The sequence below is a fragment of the Cebus imitator genome, unplaced genomic scaffold (assembly GCF_001604975.1).
Source record: "Cebus imitator isolate Cc_AM_T3 unplaced genomic scaffold, Cebus_imitator-1.0 Scaffold26, whole genome shotgun sequence".
Taxonomy (NCBI): domain Eukaryota; kingdom Metazoa; phylum Chordata; class Mammalia; order Primates; family Cebidae; genus Cebus; species Cebus imitator.
This window is the reverse complement of record NW_016107341.1, coordinates 9,860,067-9,876,153: the sequence shown is the minus strand read 5'-3', so window position 1 is coordinate 9,876,153 and position 16,087 is coordinate 9,860,067. Positions and strand designations below refer to the sequence as shown.

The 16,087-nt window shown below is 39.1% G+C and overlaps 1 protein-coding gene across 6 annotated transcripts in view; it reads left to right on the top strand.

Annotated features, from left to right (window-relative positions):
- The window catches only part of CCDC146 (coiled-coil domain containing 146), a 182,855-nt gene that overhangs the window by 154,680 nt on the left and 12,088 nt on the right, over window positions 1-16,087 (top strand). For 5 of the 6 annotated variants that reach the window (XM_017523038.2, XM_037736572.1, XM_037736574.1 and 2 more), the window contains 5 exons: window positions 7,686-7,781; window positions 8,480-8,650; window positions 12,742-12,830; window positions 12,925-13,089; window positions 14,414-14,638. In XM_017523038.2, the coding sequence (XP_017378527.1) occupies window positions 7,686-7,781; window positions 8,480-8,650; window positions 12,742-12,830; window positions 12,925-13,089; window positions 14,414-14,638 (746 nt within the window). The remainder of the gene's footprint in view (window positions 1-7,685; window positions 7,782-8,479; window positions 8,651-12,741; window positions 12,831-12,924; window positions 13,090-14,413; window positions 14,639-16,087) is intronic. The other variant, XM_037736573.1, reaches the window with a different exon arrangement.

Here is a 16,087-nt window from a genome sequence, read left to right as displayed (position 1 = left end):
TTATGGTAGGAAGTAAAGTTAACCCATTCAGTATGTTTCTAATGCTGAATCATCAAAGCATTCCTCTTAATACTGAATAATAAAGTACCTAAATAGAAGCAATAATTTGTCACATAAATTAATACGTCTTAGTGAGCTCAAAAAGGATTATACATTGATTTTGTTAAAATCACAAGATTGGTTCTAAAAGACTACACACCCAAAACAGGCATAGGTTCACTTCTGCAAGAAAATCTAGATTAAGTACTGTAGAAGGGAGGGACTCATAAACATAATATACAACGTGATCTTAGCAGTTCTCCTAAATACAAAATCTTTATAAAGGACCATGGTTTCTGCTATAACATCCAGAAAAAAAATCAATAAACTAAAAATCATATATTTTTCACAGACATATGCAAGTAGGAAATAAATTCCACAAAAGCATCATCACCTCCTGGTGAGCGGAGACAGGTGGCCTTTTCCTTCCCTGAGTCTTGCCAAGTCTAGGCATGGGCAGGTGGAAGATTTACCTGCCATAGGCCAAAAGAATTTCTGGGGTTAGGCAAAACCATCAGAGCTTTTAATGACCATATGTATTGCCATGACAAACTGAAATTCCTTAAGCAAAGACATCATACTCTCATGTAATAATATCACACATTACAGTACACCTATGCATTTAAACATGCCCCTTATTGACTTCCACTTGGCATTGAAAAGAAAAAAAAACATAATTCCTGGGATTTTGCTCTGACACTCCCCATCATGTTTTAGGGGCTATACTATCATGAGTCTATAAAGTTATTCACTTTCTAAACATAAGGTCATGTCCAAGATTGTGGCAATTACAGAATCCTCTTACCAAGTGAATATGACACTTTCTATATACTATAATTTTTCTTTAATTGTAGTTTTCTAGCAGTTTCATCTTTCTTTGCTTTGATTTAAAAGTGATTCTGCATTTTTCTCTCTTCAGGTCTCGTTTTCAATGTTTAAGGCAATGATAACAATATACTTTATTGAGGAGAGCTTTACTTTTGAGTCAGGCAGTGTCAGGTTCAGATTCTAGATCCACTGAATTCCTTCCTGAGTTGTTTCCAAACCTTTGAACTGGGATTATTGCAAAGAATGAGTGATTACAACAAATGGGAAAGTGTGTGCTATCAAGAAGATACTCAGTAAAGATTGCCTTCCTTCCTTTATGCATATGAACTCTTTCAAAGCCTAAATGGTATAGTCAGAATAAGACTGTGAATATGGCTATTCTACTCCCCTGGGGAAGATGGCATCATCCAGCCCTACAGATGAACCCCGGAGATGCCTCTCAGTACCCACTCTACATTACCTGAATGACTGCAACCGTACACCAGCTGTTCTCTATCGGTCCAGTTTCTTTGATGTCCAGTTTTTCCTCCATTTTGCTACCAAATTTATAATCTTAAGTAACACATTCATGTGTCACTCACCTGCTCAAGACATTCAATGGATCATTATTTCACATAATCATGGAATGAAAGAACCAAAAGGAATCATAAAGATCATACATTCTAATAAAGGCAAATAGGTTTCATCTCAAATGCCAGTTCCCTCCATTTGCGGGTAGCTCCCTATAGTTAGGATATGACAAAGGATTCTGAGGACCAGTGCTGACCTGTCAGATAGGAGCTCTGTAGTTGATTGGTGATGTCTGCCCCAGGTATAGAAAGAAAGATTGCCTATGTATTTCACATTCCTAATCAAGATGTCTTCCTAATCGAATGCTGTTTCTTCAGCCGATTCTTTTGGTATATCTTCATACCCCAAGTAACAAGCTTATGATGCTGCTACTTGAGTTTTCAGTTGTAGACTTGATCTTTGTACTTATCACAATAATAGACGATGATTCAGCTCTCTTTAGACTCCTGTTCACCACACATACATTTCTTGTCCCCCTGTACACACATTCTCATGTCATAATTTTGGTTAGTTCAGAATTTGGTGTTCACATTATTATGAATATTTAAAGGTTATTTATCCCTGAGCCATGTGATATTATATAATTACCCTTCCTTAAAAAATTTTTGTGTTCCCAGGAATTTATAAACATCCTGTCTTTACACTTTTATAGTTTCCTCTGTGATTATTAGTTCAATCCCAAATTCTTCTCCCCAATTATATAAATTTCCTCTCAGTATATTAAAACATATTTAATGACCTATTCATTTAATCTTCTTGAAGAGATCTCTTCTGAGCCTCATCAGTGACCTCTAGCCAAAAACTAACAGGAACACACCAGTAGCTGAATGAGCTGAGTTTATTACACATTGCAGCACAAGAGAACACACGCCATGGAGAATTGTGGGGAGTCTCAATAGAGGGTATTAGAAAGGACTTACAGGGTTTGTACCATATGACTTGAGGAATCATTTAAAGAAATGGGATGTTGCCCTGAATTTGAATGTTCTCAGGAAATGAGAGTAATTCTGTGGTCAAGTATCTTAAATTTTACCTAGAAAAAGAAAAGACTAGATGGAGGCTAAAGCTGTGATTGTTAAACAAAGCTGTACATGAAGAATTGATGGTATTTTGTGGCTTGGACAATGTTCATGTTTTTGTCTGTGTTCAAATACTATTATGGAGTGGCCTTGTTTTTTTCCTGATCCATCGCTATTACAGAGTGGCTTTGTCTGAAGTTGATGTTGTGGGCAATTGTTTATGTTCAACAGAGAATACCAAGGCCTACCTATGAGTGCCAGTTCTGCTTCTGGATATCAGGGGCTGCCTTTTTCTTTCTCAGCCTTTTGACTTGTTCCAAAGTAGTCCTGTTTCTCTATGTGCTTACCGCCCTGCTCTCATCTTAGGAGCCTTACTCCATCGTTTTGGTGATGCCCTTCATCTCTCTTCTGTGTTGGAGTCCCTATTTCTTGGATCTCATCTATTTTTTTCTCTTAACTTCCTTTTGGTGAAGGGGACATGCCTTCCAGTACCTTCTAGAGAAAATGTTAGTGAGAAGTAATTGTTTGAGACTTTGTGTGTCAGAAAGTAGATGTCAGAAGACCTTGCATGCTAAAAAATATTTTACCTTCATACTAGCCATATAGACCATTAATACTTTAATCAGATATGGAATTTTAGGTTAGAAATCATTTTCCCTCAGGAAGAAGGCATTGATTAACTGTCTTCTAGCTTCACTATTAAGAAGATTTGGTGTCATTCCAATGATTGATCCTTTATTTGAAGCCATTTTTTTCCATGCTGGGAATTTGTAGGATCCCTTACTTGCCTCCAGAATTTTTACATTTTACAATGATGTTCCCATTGTATCCATTGTGTAGGCCACTTAGTGGGTTCTCTGTCTATAGAAACATATGTCTTTACAAAGTTCTGACACTTCATCTTGAATTATTTAATTTTCTCTCTTCTGCCTTAGATTCCTTTTATGCAGATATTGGACCTTCTACAACAGTCCTCTAATTTTCTTGTCTTTTATTTTCCATTCTTTTTTGTAATTTGACTTACAAAAAGGGAAATTTTTTCCTCTTCTTTCATTATGCTATCATATTTTATATTTCCGTGTGCTCTGTTCTCTCAATGTTTTGTTTTCATAGTATATTTATTATCTTATCTCATTGAGGCTATTAATGATAGTTTCTTTATTCTTGTCTTAAATAAGACTTTATTTTTATTTGTGTTTCTTCTGTATTTTTCTTTTTTTGTTGTTTATTTTTATCTCTTTCTTATCAGAAACTTTCCTCCAATATATGGTAATTCTTGGCTATCTGCTTATATTTAAGCATGGGATGCTATAATTCTAACTGGAAGCTGCCTGTGATGGTGAGACTTGTCACTGTAGTTTGATCTGACTGTACACAAAATACGTAAGGCATGGCCCTTGATCAAAGAAGAGTTTGCAGTGGAATGCACACAAATTGTTCAGATTTTAACAAATATTATAAAAGCTATTTATATTACGACACTACTAGCTATTAAGTTCACAAAATAGCACCCACAGAATATAAAACTGACAGAAATTAAAATGTATTAAAATCCGTTTCCTTCACTGATTTTAAGAAAAATCAGTATTTTTGTTCGAGTACAGTTTCAGTGAGAGACTAGCTTCCTCTTTGACCCTGTGATTTATAATTAACCCAGCCACCACCCACAGCTGGCTGTACTTGAAAATAAGAGTGGGTCAGGCCAGGCACTCCCAGCCCAAGTGAACATTTTCTCAGACCTGCATGCAATCCAAAAATGAAAGAGATAAAAGGTAAACATGAAGAGCTCTAGCTGTTCTTCAGAATGTATTTTCTCCCAGAGACAGTTGTTTGATTCTCCTATGGCATTTGACTTGTACATAGAGACTCTCCCAGAAACTCAAGGTGCAAGCCTCATGAAAGTTTGAAATGCTTTAGAAAAATATCAAAGTGTTAAACTGAAGTTCACTGATATCAAATAATTGGGATATTTACAGTAACAAATAATGTCTAATTGCTTAACTTTTATGAAAGTTACCAATGATTATTCATGCATTGAAAATGTCTGGAAGAACAGATACCAAAACTATTAACAGTGACTCCTGGGGAGTAGTACTTGAAATAGCAGAGATAGGAAGCAATTTTTTTTTTTCTTTACACATTTCTGTTGTTTGGTTACAATAAATACATTTTTAAGTGTGAAATGCTACACTATAAAAACTTAAAGAACTAACATAAGCTTACAAAACCTGATACATGCAATTTGGGGCTCAAAAGAAATGGTAACTATCTCAAGTAACTCCAGACCATGTAATTAGAACTTTGATACTTGATATTTTTTTCCTCCCATATTAATGGAGCGCTCAGTGTAACTCCAGCCTATTTTCCAGGTTACCTTAGGAAGGTTTCCTTTCAATAGAAACACCAGTTAGGTTAGGTTTGCAGTTTGGCTTCAAGTAACAGAAACTCAACTGTAATAGTTTTGCTAAATAGGGAGTTGTTTTACTCAATAAAAAGAACAAAGGTGCACAACAGATTATTTCACATAATGAAAAGTCTAGGATCCTTTTAGCTCCCCTTTCAGTACAACCTTAGGGCGTACATTGCTTCTCCATAGTCAGGAAATGGCTATTCCTTTAAGCATAAACTCACACAAAGAGGAGGAAGGGCAAAGAGCAAAAGGCGTACATGACTAATGGCTTGGCCGGCTTTCCCCCACCACCCCCCAGGACTCCTGGTTACACTGCAACTCTGAACAAAGATGGCATTCTGTTGCTGTCATGGTTAATACTGAGTGTCAACTTGATTGCATCAAAGGATACCGAGTATTGATCCTGAGTGTGTCTGTGAGGCTGTTGACAAAAGAGGTTAACATTTGAGTCAGTGGGCTGGGAAAGGCAGACCCACCCTTAATGTGGGTGGGCACAATCTATTCAGCTGCCAGTGTGGCTAGAATATGAGCAGGCAGAAAAATGTGAACAGAGAGACTGGCCTAGCCTCCCAGCCTACATCTTTCTCTTATGCTGGACCCTTCCTGCCCTCGAACATCAGACTCCAAATTCTTCAGTTTTGGGACTCAGGCTGGCTTTTCTTGCTCCTCAGCTTGCAGGTGGCCTAGTGTGGGACCTTGTGATCATGTGAGTTAATATTTAACCAACTCACACACACACACACATATATATATATATATGTGTGTGTGTGTGTATATATATTATATATATATACACACACACACACACACACATATATATATATATGAGACTCTCCCAGAGAGTCCTATTAATTCTCTCCCTCTAGAGAACCCTAATACAGTTGCTAAGGTCAAAGTGGAGGGTGGCTATTTGCTAGGCAACCAGCAGGCCCTGCTACCAATTGCTCATCTTGTCACCTCTTCCACAAGCTAAGCCTGCCTAATTCCTGCCTGAAACTAGAAGGCTGGGTTTCATGGAGAATAGAAAAAGGAATCAGAGAAGGAGTAACCAGAGTTCAAAAATGAACATAATTTATTACAGTATTGTTTGTGTTTCAAAATACTATAAGTAACCAAAGTGTCTGAGACCTCAAACCAGAAAAATCTGCCGAGAGCCTGTAGTTGACATAGAAGCTAGTGAGTGTGCTCTCATCATATTTCCTATCAAAACCTTGTAAGAGTTCCTGGTCCCAGTTATCTTTCACATACAGATCTGCCTCTACCCAGGAGCTGAGCATGAGGACATCCCACTCCAGGCATGCCTGTAGCAGAGAATCAGACAAGGACCCAGGATGTCTGCTGGACTTCCTCTATCCAGGAGGGCTTAACTTGACTTTCCTAAAGGAGAAATCAACTCTTCTTTGATGACTATTCACCTCTTCCAAGAAGGCTTTCCCATTATTCAGTTCTATACTGAGTTCTCCCTTTTCTGATCGGCTATAGCAATTTTATGTTTGTTAAGTCCACAAAATTCTGTATATTGTTAGACATGTTTCACAAGACCACGTCTTGTTTTCCTGAGTCCAGTGTGTGTGTCTCAAGAGCTAGTGCTCCAGGGTAGGAGACCAACGGGAAAGCAGGACGTGGACACGAGGGTGCAGAAGGTGCTACTGAAGATGCCTGGGTTCATGGCTGATGAGGCATCCAAAGACACATTTCAATGACGTTAACATAGCAGCATGATCCTCAGAAAGATCCTGTTAGGTAAACCTCAAGTCACTAGACAGCGTGACACTCCCTTCTTGGGTCAAATTTTGGCCAGTATTCAACCGTAGGACCTGCAAATGTGTGCTGTCATAATAGGAATTGCACCACATCAGATTGGAGTCATGTGCTTTTGGTGTAAATACCCAACTCTAAACTTGCTCTAAGTCAGCTAGGCTGTAAGCACCCCAAGATGACCCTTTCCCCATCAGCTGCCATGTGTCCTCCTCTCTGCTCTCATCTTTATCACAAAGAATCTGACACACTCATTCCTAATAGGGCCACAAAGACTTACAGTGTGAGATCTGCCTTCTCCCCGAAGTATGTCAACACAGGAGAAAAGTTTGTAAGCCATTACAACAGAAATGTAATGGTGAAGTTTTAAGTATCAATCAAAAAGTTGAGGCTTTTCTTTTGTGTAAGAACTTTCAGGCTACTAATCAAATGACTACGTACATATAAGTAGCAAATGATCCCCACTATTGTTAATAAATTCTACTTTTTTCTTTATCATATAAGATTTCATAAATGAACTCACACTTCATAATAATTTTCATTTGAATAGTCATAGTATATTCATGTCTTCAAAGTGCTGGGTCATGAGTTAGGCAGACCATGGGTTCCAAGTCTACCTCGCTGGGTTTGCACCTGCATCAAGGAGGCAGGTTGCTTAAATGTGTTTGTGCCTCATTCTCCTCATCTTTACAATTGGGGAAAATAATCTCCATCTCATGAGGGGTACTATGAGGATAAAATAAGATCATATATATATATATAGGCATTTAGAACCTTACTTGGCACTTAGCTTATGCTCAATAAATGTTAGCTATTCTTAGTAAGGCTTATTTTGCTTCTAAATAATAAAACATTTGCAGCTGGAAAATTACAGTTTTTTGGCAGGTCTTCATATTTTGATTTGCAATGGCTTATAAAGAATATTTGGCATAAAAGGAAGTTCCTGTAAGATTGAGACTAGTGATTTGCCCACCATTTTCAAAAAGTGTGATGAGGTTGACTATATGGCAGTGAAGATTTATTTCTTACATAAATGCATGTTTTTAAATTTTGATTTCCAGATTGAAGCTATCCCCAAAGATGATTCTATATTATCTGAGAGAAGGCGAGAGCTTCACAAGGAAGTGGAAGTAGCTAAGAGGAATTTGGTCCAACAGGTTAATATCAACTCTCATTTAAGCTTCTATCTAAGAATGATTAATACAGAGTTGTGTTTTTAACTGTGCTCCACAAAACCTTATCAATAAGAGAGTCATCGAAGAGCGGAGGATCCTGTTTAATGTGGGCATATTTCTTCATCTCAAAGTTCACTCTGATCCTATATTAAATTTGAGAAAAAAGAATATGTTTGAACCAGCAAAAACTTTCAAGGGAATGAGATTTTTAAATTATGGGCTACTGGTTACATTAAAAGTAAACAACAAATGTTTTATTTCACCAACGGCTGATTTCAAATTTTCTTTTGCTTTTATGTCTCTTCTTTTTCTTCATCACTGGAAAATACAGCCTGAATAAGAAAAAGTTCTATCATGTTAACCTACTGATTTTCACATTTTTTTTTTTACAAATAAAAGAAATGAAGCTAAAACAGTGGCATCACTTTTTTTTAAATTATTTTTTTGTAGAGAGGGATCTCACTATGTTGCCCAGGCTGGTCTTGAACTGCTGGCCTCAAGTGATCCTCCTGCCTCTGCCTCCCAAAGGCTCGAGTTACAGGCATGAGCCACCACGCCTGGCTTGTTTGTTTTAATAAAATACATTCTGTATAGGAAATGAAAAGGTAATCTAAGTTACTAGCTTTATTGTATTCCTTCAAACAAATAAGTTATAATATCTGTGTTCTTTTTTTCAAAAGAAAATGCTGTCAGAAATAGAGTCTAAGTTAGTAGAACAACAACTTGCAGAAGAAAACAAGCTTTTAAAGGACCAAGAACACATAAAAGAGCTAGTATTCAACCTTGTCCGCATGACTCAAGTCAAAATTGATGAAAAGGAACAAAAGTCCAAGGATTTCCTGAAAGCTCAGGTAACTGCATTTTTTTAACCATTCATTGGTAACCGCAATGGTTCAAGGTAGCTTGGTTTTAATGCAATGTGCATTAGAAAGCCATATAATTGACCCTTGAACAACATGGATTTGAACTGCATGGGTCAAATTATACGGTTTTGTGTTGTTTTTTTTTTTTCAACCAAATGCAGATCAAAAATAGGGTACTCACAGAATACAAAATGCATATATGGAAGGCCATATATGGAACTCTTATAGGTGAGTTCCACAGGGCCAACTTTGGGACTTTAATATGCTTGAATTTTTGTATTCTTGAAGGGTCCTGGAATCAATTCCCCATGTATACCAAGGGATCACTGTAACTGCATCTCTCCTTCAAGTTCCAGTGACTATAAAATCTTCCCTAAAAGAGATTCAATCATGCACTGAAAAATAGTCCCAGGATTAGCAGTAGCCAATAATTTAGAGGGGAAAAGAGATCATTGACAAAGAGCAGAGGATTTGAAGATGGCACTTTTTAAGAATCAAGTGGGTGCTTCCAGTGGACAGGACTGGCAGCTGCATAGGCTGCAGATGTCATTTGGGTTTCACTCCCATCTCAGACTCCACTGTGATTTGCCCAGGAACAACTCCAGAGTGGAAGCACTGGACAGCTGTCCCTCCCAACTTCAACACAGCATCATTTCATATAATGCCAGATAAGCTTAGTTGCTGCATCACACCATGATTCTCCTGGGCTCCTACAAAGTGCTAATGAAACATTCTCCCCAAAATCAACAACAAAACAAATGGCAAAACAGTCCTCCTGTCATGCAAGCTAAAATTCTACCATTAGAATCATTTATTCCATATAAGGATTATATCCAGATCGAGCCCAGAAGCTCCCTATTAAAAATGAACAGGACAGGACCAGGCCCGGTGACTCATGCCTGTAATCCCAGCACTTTGGGAGGCCGAGGTGGGCAGATCACTTGAAGTCAGGAGTTTGAGACCATACTGACCAACATGGTGAAACCCCATCTCTACTAAAATAGAAAAATTAGCAAGGTGTGGTGACAGGTGCCTGTAATCTCAGCTACTTGGGAGACTGAGGCAGGAGAATCTCTTGAACCTAGGAAGTGAAGGTTGCAGTGAGCCATTATCGTGCCACTGCACTCCAGCCTGGGCAACAGAGTGAGACTCTGTCTCAAAAAAAAAAAAAATTAAAAGTTAAAAAATTTATCAAATGACCCAGATGTGGTCTGTTTCTAAGTACACCCTTTGTTCTCATTCTGTTTATTTACATTGAATGGCATTTCTTCTCACTCTGCAGAAAGAGCTCACTCACACCAAAGCATTAGTGAGCAGCAGGGTATGAAGTAGATTTTTGCAAAGAAGACTCGAGGAGAAGATCGACATCACACAACCCACTGCAGGCGCTTCACGTCCCCCTTTCACTGTTTATTTTTCCACCTTAATATTTGAGAAACTAAAAGAAGTTCAGCATGGCTGGCACATGGGAAAATGGGGAGAAAGGATGTCAAATGGTGAGGCCAGAGAACAGAAGTCAGATGATGAAAGTCACTTAATCCACGTTAAACAGTTCAGACTCCATCTTGAAGGCTGCAGCAACAGTGAAGTTCATGAGGTTTCACTAGGTAAAGAAGCGATCAGGGAGGACTGGATGGAAGAAAGGCAGCTTGAGAGCACAGGGTGGCTGAGGGGGTAAGATGCAGGAGCAGGACAAGGAGAGGAGAGATGTGAGAAGGCCATCTTCAGCCAGGAGTGGTGGCTCATGCCTATAACCCCAGCACTTTGGGAGGCTGAGGTGGGTGGATCACCTGAGGTCAGGAGTTCAAGACTAGCCTGGGCAACATGGTGAAGCCCCACCTCTACTAAAAGTACAAAAAATTAGCCTGTCATTGTGGTGGTTGCCTGTAATCCCAGCTACTCAGGAGGTGGAGACACGAGAATCGCTCGAACCCAGGAGGTGGGGGTTGCAGTGAGCCAAGATCGCTGGAGCCATTGCACTCCAGCCTAGGCGACAGAGTGAGACTCCATGTCAAAAATGAGACATGAGAAAGAAGGAGAGGACGAAAGGAAGGGAGGAAGGGGGAAGGGAAGGGAGGAAGGAGGGGAGAGAGAGAAAGAGAGAGAGGGAGAAAAGGACGGAAGGAGGGAAGGAGAAAGTGAAGGAGGGAGGGATGAAGGGAGGAGGGAGGGAGGGAGGGAGGGAGGAGAGAAAGAAAGCCGGCCAGCCATCTTCACCAAGTCAGGGTCTAGAATGGGACTGGTCCGGAATAGGGTTTTCAAGACAACTTGTTGTTGGCTGGGAAGATCCCACTCAAGTGAGTCTTCCCTAGTGAGAAACTTCCTCCCTTTTCTCTTTAGCAATTATAGAAACTCTAGAGGTATACCTACTTGTTCTTGTTGGTTTTTTCTTTGCTTTTTTTAGAGACAGAGTCTCACTCTGTCACCCAGGCTGGAGTGCAATGGCACTATCTCGGCTCACTGCAACCTCTGCTTCCCAGGGTCAAGTGATTCTCCTGCCTCAGTCTCCCAAGAGCTGGGATTACAGGTGCCTGCCACATGTCCAGCTAATTTTTTTGTATTTGTAGTAGAGATGGGGTTTTACCATGTGGTCCAGGCTGGCCATACTTAATTGTTAAAAGAATCACTGATCCATTTTATGATTTAGATAATTTTCAATTAATCTCAAAAACTGATATACATGTTATCTATGTGTGAGTGACCTGTGTAAAGTAAACTTCATTATTAAATGAGCTAATTTGTATTAAACCACAAAAAAAATTCTTCTTGAGATACAGAAATTGTTAAAGGACAAATGTTTATCCCTTGAGTATTTTTAGCATTAGGAATTATGTGTTAAATATTACTTGTACCTAGCTGCAATTTCCGTAAGAAGGGAGTCAATCTTATTATTTTATGTTCACATCACATCAGTATCCCTACAAAAAGACAAAGGTGAAGAAAAAAACTGTTGCTATCACCCCCAAGACAGACATTTTTTCCGTCTGTTTTATTATTCATGGATATAGTTACTTAAATATTAGCTTCTTCCTGACCCCTGTTCTTATGGAGAATGACATTAGAAAAATGCTACACATCAATCTTGGCTCTATGGATAGTTTCTTTTCAATCACTCACTCATACCAAACGGGCTTTGCTCTCAGTCCTTGAGAGAAAGCTGACAAACTATTTCCTCTAGCTTCTACCAGCAAATCCTTCATTTTGAATATGTTTCTTATCCCAGATGCAGCATCCAGTGTCTTTAGATTTGAAGAACATAACTAGTGTATTTAACACCTGATATATTTTCAGAGCTTTAGAAATATAACTGCTTTCTTTTAAAATATTTATGTGTAACACCTCCTTACAGCTGGTCTCAATATGATGCTTTATTGTGTAGGAAAACACCCCACATACAAACAGTGGAAAGTACTTTAAAATCATTGCTTCAGTCTCTGACAAAACACCACAGAGACCGTTTATAACACTTACCAAAACTTACTAGGAATCCTCTTCCCTCATCTGTCTTCCATAAACTCTGCACTTACCCAGTCCAGCTGCGCAGTTCAAAATCACTCTTCCTCTCTCTCAAAAGTTCTCCAAACTTTTCCTCGAATCCAGCTTATGCAGGCTCTTTGCATTTTCTCTTCTCTTGATTGTTCTCTTCCTTAGGTAACCATTTGTCTTAGCCAGTGTGAATCGGTTCAGCTGGCCAGAATATTTTCAGATCTCCTTTACCCTTCACCCTGGTCGGTATAACCCAGCAGGCCAAGATAGAATTGCTGTTTTTTTTTTTTTTTTTTTTAAACAGGATCTCACTCTGTCGCACAAGCTGGAGCATAGTGATGCAGTCCTGGCTCACTGCAGCCTCAAACTCCTGGGCTCAAGTGATCCTCCCACCTTGGCCTCCTGAGTAGCTTGGACTATAGGTGCACACTACTATACCCAGATAATTTTTTTTATTTTTGTAGAGATGAGGTCTCTATGTTGCCTAGGCTGGAGAGTTGTCTTTAATGGAAGAGAATGATGTGGGATAAAGCTGGGAGTGTTCCTATGTTGTTATTTATTTCACTTTTATTTTTTTTCTTTTTACATTTCAGCAAAAATATACCAACATTGTTAAGGAAATCAAAGCAAAGGATCTTGAAATCAGGATACACAAGAAGAAAAAATGTGAAATTTTTCGGAGGTAAAGTAATTATGTGATATTTTATCTATTTAGGTTAGGGAAAAAACCTGATATTTATTTCATAAGTTTCAGTAAACACTTTGTATTTTTACAGACTCAGAGAATTTGCTAAGCTGTATGACACCGTTCGAAATGAAAGAAACAAATTTGTTAATTTACTCCACAAAGCTCACCAGAAAGTAAATGAAATAAAAGAAAGGTATAAAATGTCATTAAATGAACTTGAAATTCTGAGAAATAGTGCAATTAGTCAAGAAAGGTAAGTGTTATAATAACTATTGGCCTCCCAAAGGCTTGTTTTATGATTCATTTGAACCCTAAAAATCCTGAGGATAATAAGACAGAAAAGAGGCAGAGGCCGCAGTGAGCCAAGATGGCACCACTGCACTCCAGCCTGGGTGACAGAGTGAGACCCTGTCTCAAAAAAGTTTAAAAAATTAAATTAAAAATAAAAATAATAGCATTTTAGAAAGTCAGAAAAGCCCTTGTTCAAACATCTTATTTTGTAGAATCATAATCTATTATGCTTCCATTGTTTGGGAGTCATGTTTTTAATGAATGAAAAACCATACTATATAATGATGCTTACTATGATGATTTTCACCTGCCCAATTAGAAAGAAAAGCACAAATCTAATAATTAGGATTTGGAAGTTAGGAAATAATCAAATCGTTTGTTAACCAACATCCCCTGGTGGTTGATTTAAAGCATCTAATGTGTTGTGGGAGGCAATACCTTATAGCAGAATGATGAAAAGAGGTGATGTCTAGACTCAAATACCACCCCTGCCACTTATTACCTGTGTGACCTTGGGCAAGCTCCCTTGTCTCTCTGAGCTCGCTTTTCTTATCCATAAAAATAGTCCTCATTTCATGCGACATTTTACTACGTAATGAGCTAATCCATATGAAAACATTCAGAAGAGTTTCTGGCAAATGGTTATTTTCTTCATTTATTGTTTACCATGTGCCCAGATCTGCTGGATTCTTTCACCTATGTTAGTAATTGGTACATAATCAGGTCACAAACATTTTCTGGTGGCCATTATTGCCCAGTTTCCTTTCATAAAGCGATTATAAAGTGGCCCCATTTCAGGGGAGGGAAGCGGATGAAAAGGAAAATATAATTTCTGAATCAGGTTCTCATCTAATATGAAAATAAAATACATTTATAGAGGCCATGCATTCATTCAGCATTTATTGTGGCCATAGGCCGAGTCAGGCACACCTATGCCCAATGGACATTATCGGATATAACCATCTCTCTCCTCAAGACAGCAGTCTCCTGAGAATGACAGAACAATAAATGAATGACTGCAGTCTCTTGCTTTAATAAAGGGAGGCAGTAGAACATTGGGGCACAAAGGAAAGATGTTCTAATGTGGAAGGAAAGAAAATCTGAGACCCGGAAGGACTATGAAAATTCCATATCACATGACGAGTATCATTATTACCAGTGTCGTCATTTCAAGGGCTACACTAAAGCAAGGTCTGCTGTTAGTGCTTGTGTTTTAGAAGCCTTCATTGTTTTTAAATAAACTAAAGAAAATTATAATCTTATCCACTGTCTTATTATTTTAAAAGAAAGCTACAAAATTCCATGCTGAAACACGCCAACAATGTTACCATCAGAGAGAGCATGCAAAACGATGTGTGCAAAATTGTATCAAAACTTCAGGAAATGAAAGAAAAGAAGGAAGCCCAGTTAAATAACATTGACAGACTTGCCAATATGATCACAATGATTGAAGAGGAGATGGTGCAGCTTCGCAAAAGATACGAAAAAGCTGTTCAGCATCGAAATGAAAGGTAAAATCCAGGTATAAGAACAGAACACCAGGGATCCAACTTAGGAATGTTTCTCTACCTAGACTTGACAGTGAATAGTGAGAGAAATTTGATATTCAGGTTTCATTAGCCTTTGGAGAGGAGGGACTGTGTGTTGTTTTCCCTGAGAATAAGAAATGCTATCCCTAACACGAGGCACAGTGGCTTTCACCTGTAATCCCAGCACTTTGGGAGGCCAAGGCAGGTGGATCACTTGAGCTCAGGAGTTTGAGACTAGCCTGGGCAACATGGTGAAACTCCATTCCTACTAAAAAATATGAAAAATTAGCCAGGTGTGGTGGTGGGTGCCTGTAATCCCAGCTACTTGGGAGGCTGCAGCACAAGAATCTCTTGAAACCGGGAGGCAGACATTGCAGTGAGCCGAGATCGTGCCACTTCCCTCTAGCCTGGGCAACAGAGCGAGACTCTGTCCACCCGCTCCCCACCAAAAAAGAAGAAGAAATAACTACTGTCCTCATAAACAGGCTAAGAGGAGGGGTTTGGGAATTTGCTTGCTTGAAGATCAATGTCCTTTCCTAGACGGTCATTCCTGCCTCTTATAATGCCAAATTCTTTCAGCATAATTGACATAAGTAAGTGTGGAACTTGTACCCATTTTTGTGGTAGGTTTGGTCTTATTATATTTACTCAGCCATTCTCCCAGTTCATTTGCTCAGCATGTTAATAAGACCTTTAGGAGTAGCATTATTTCGTCCAGGCTGCAATTAAATCAGGAGAACTTGATCTTGAGAAGAGCCTTTGAAAAGAAAACAGACAAAATACAGAGTTAGGTTTAGCCAAGTACAACTACGTGCATGCATGTTTTGAGGGAGGGGAGTCATAGAAGCAATTAAAGGAAGAATTCTGAAGTAATGGATATGCATAGTGTGTGGGAAGACCTTTGAAGAACAGCACATTTCCAAAGGGCTGGTAGGTTTCTTCTGGGGGGAAAGAATGTTATTTGGCTCCTGGCACAAACCAAAGCTTTTGGACAAACAGTGTACACCCAGGCACTCCTCAGATCAGCGGGGCATGATCGGTCATGCAGACCAGAGCTGCTGGAGCTAGAACATTCTTACTTTGTTTCCTCCCCATATTCTCCTTTCAAGAGGGGTTCTTCTCCTGGCATGGTTACAAAACATAGATTTTTGCCTGTTTATGGGGAAATTACAATCAGAAATATTCAACTTGAGAAGAAACTAACGGGCCTAGCAACTTAATATAGAGCAGACGCACACCAGAGCCGCATCCCCTGGCCCCCTGCCTGTGTGTTTCTAGCCAGGCCTTGGTTGGCAAATCTGACCCAAGAAAAGGATCAGCAGAAAATCGGACTGTGGGATCACTTTGTTTGTGCATTGGGAATGGCATTCTTTCCCAGCCCAGGAAAACCTTTGGGACTTGCAGAGACACTGTGGCTAGCCAACCACATGG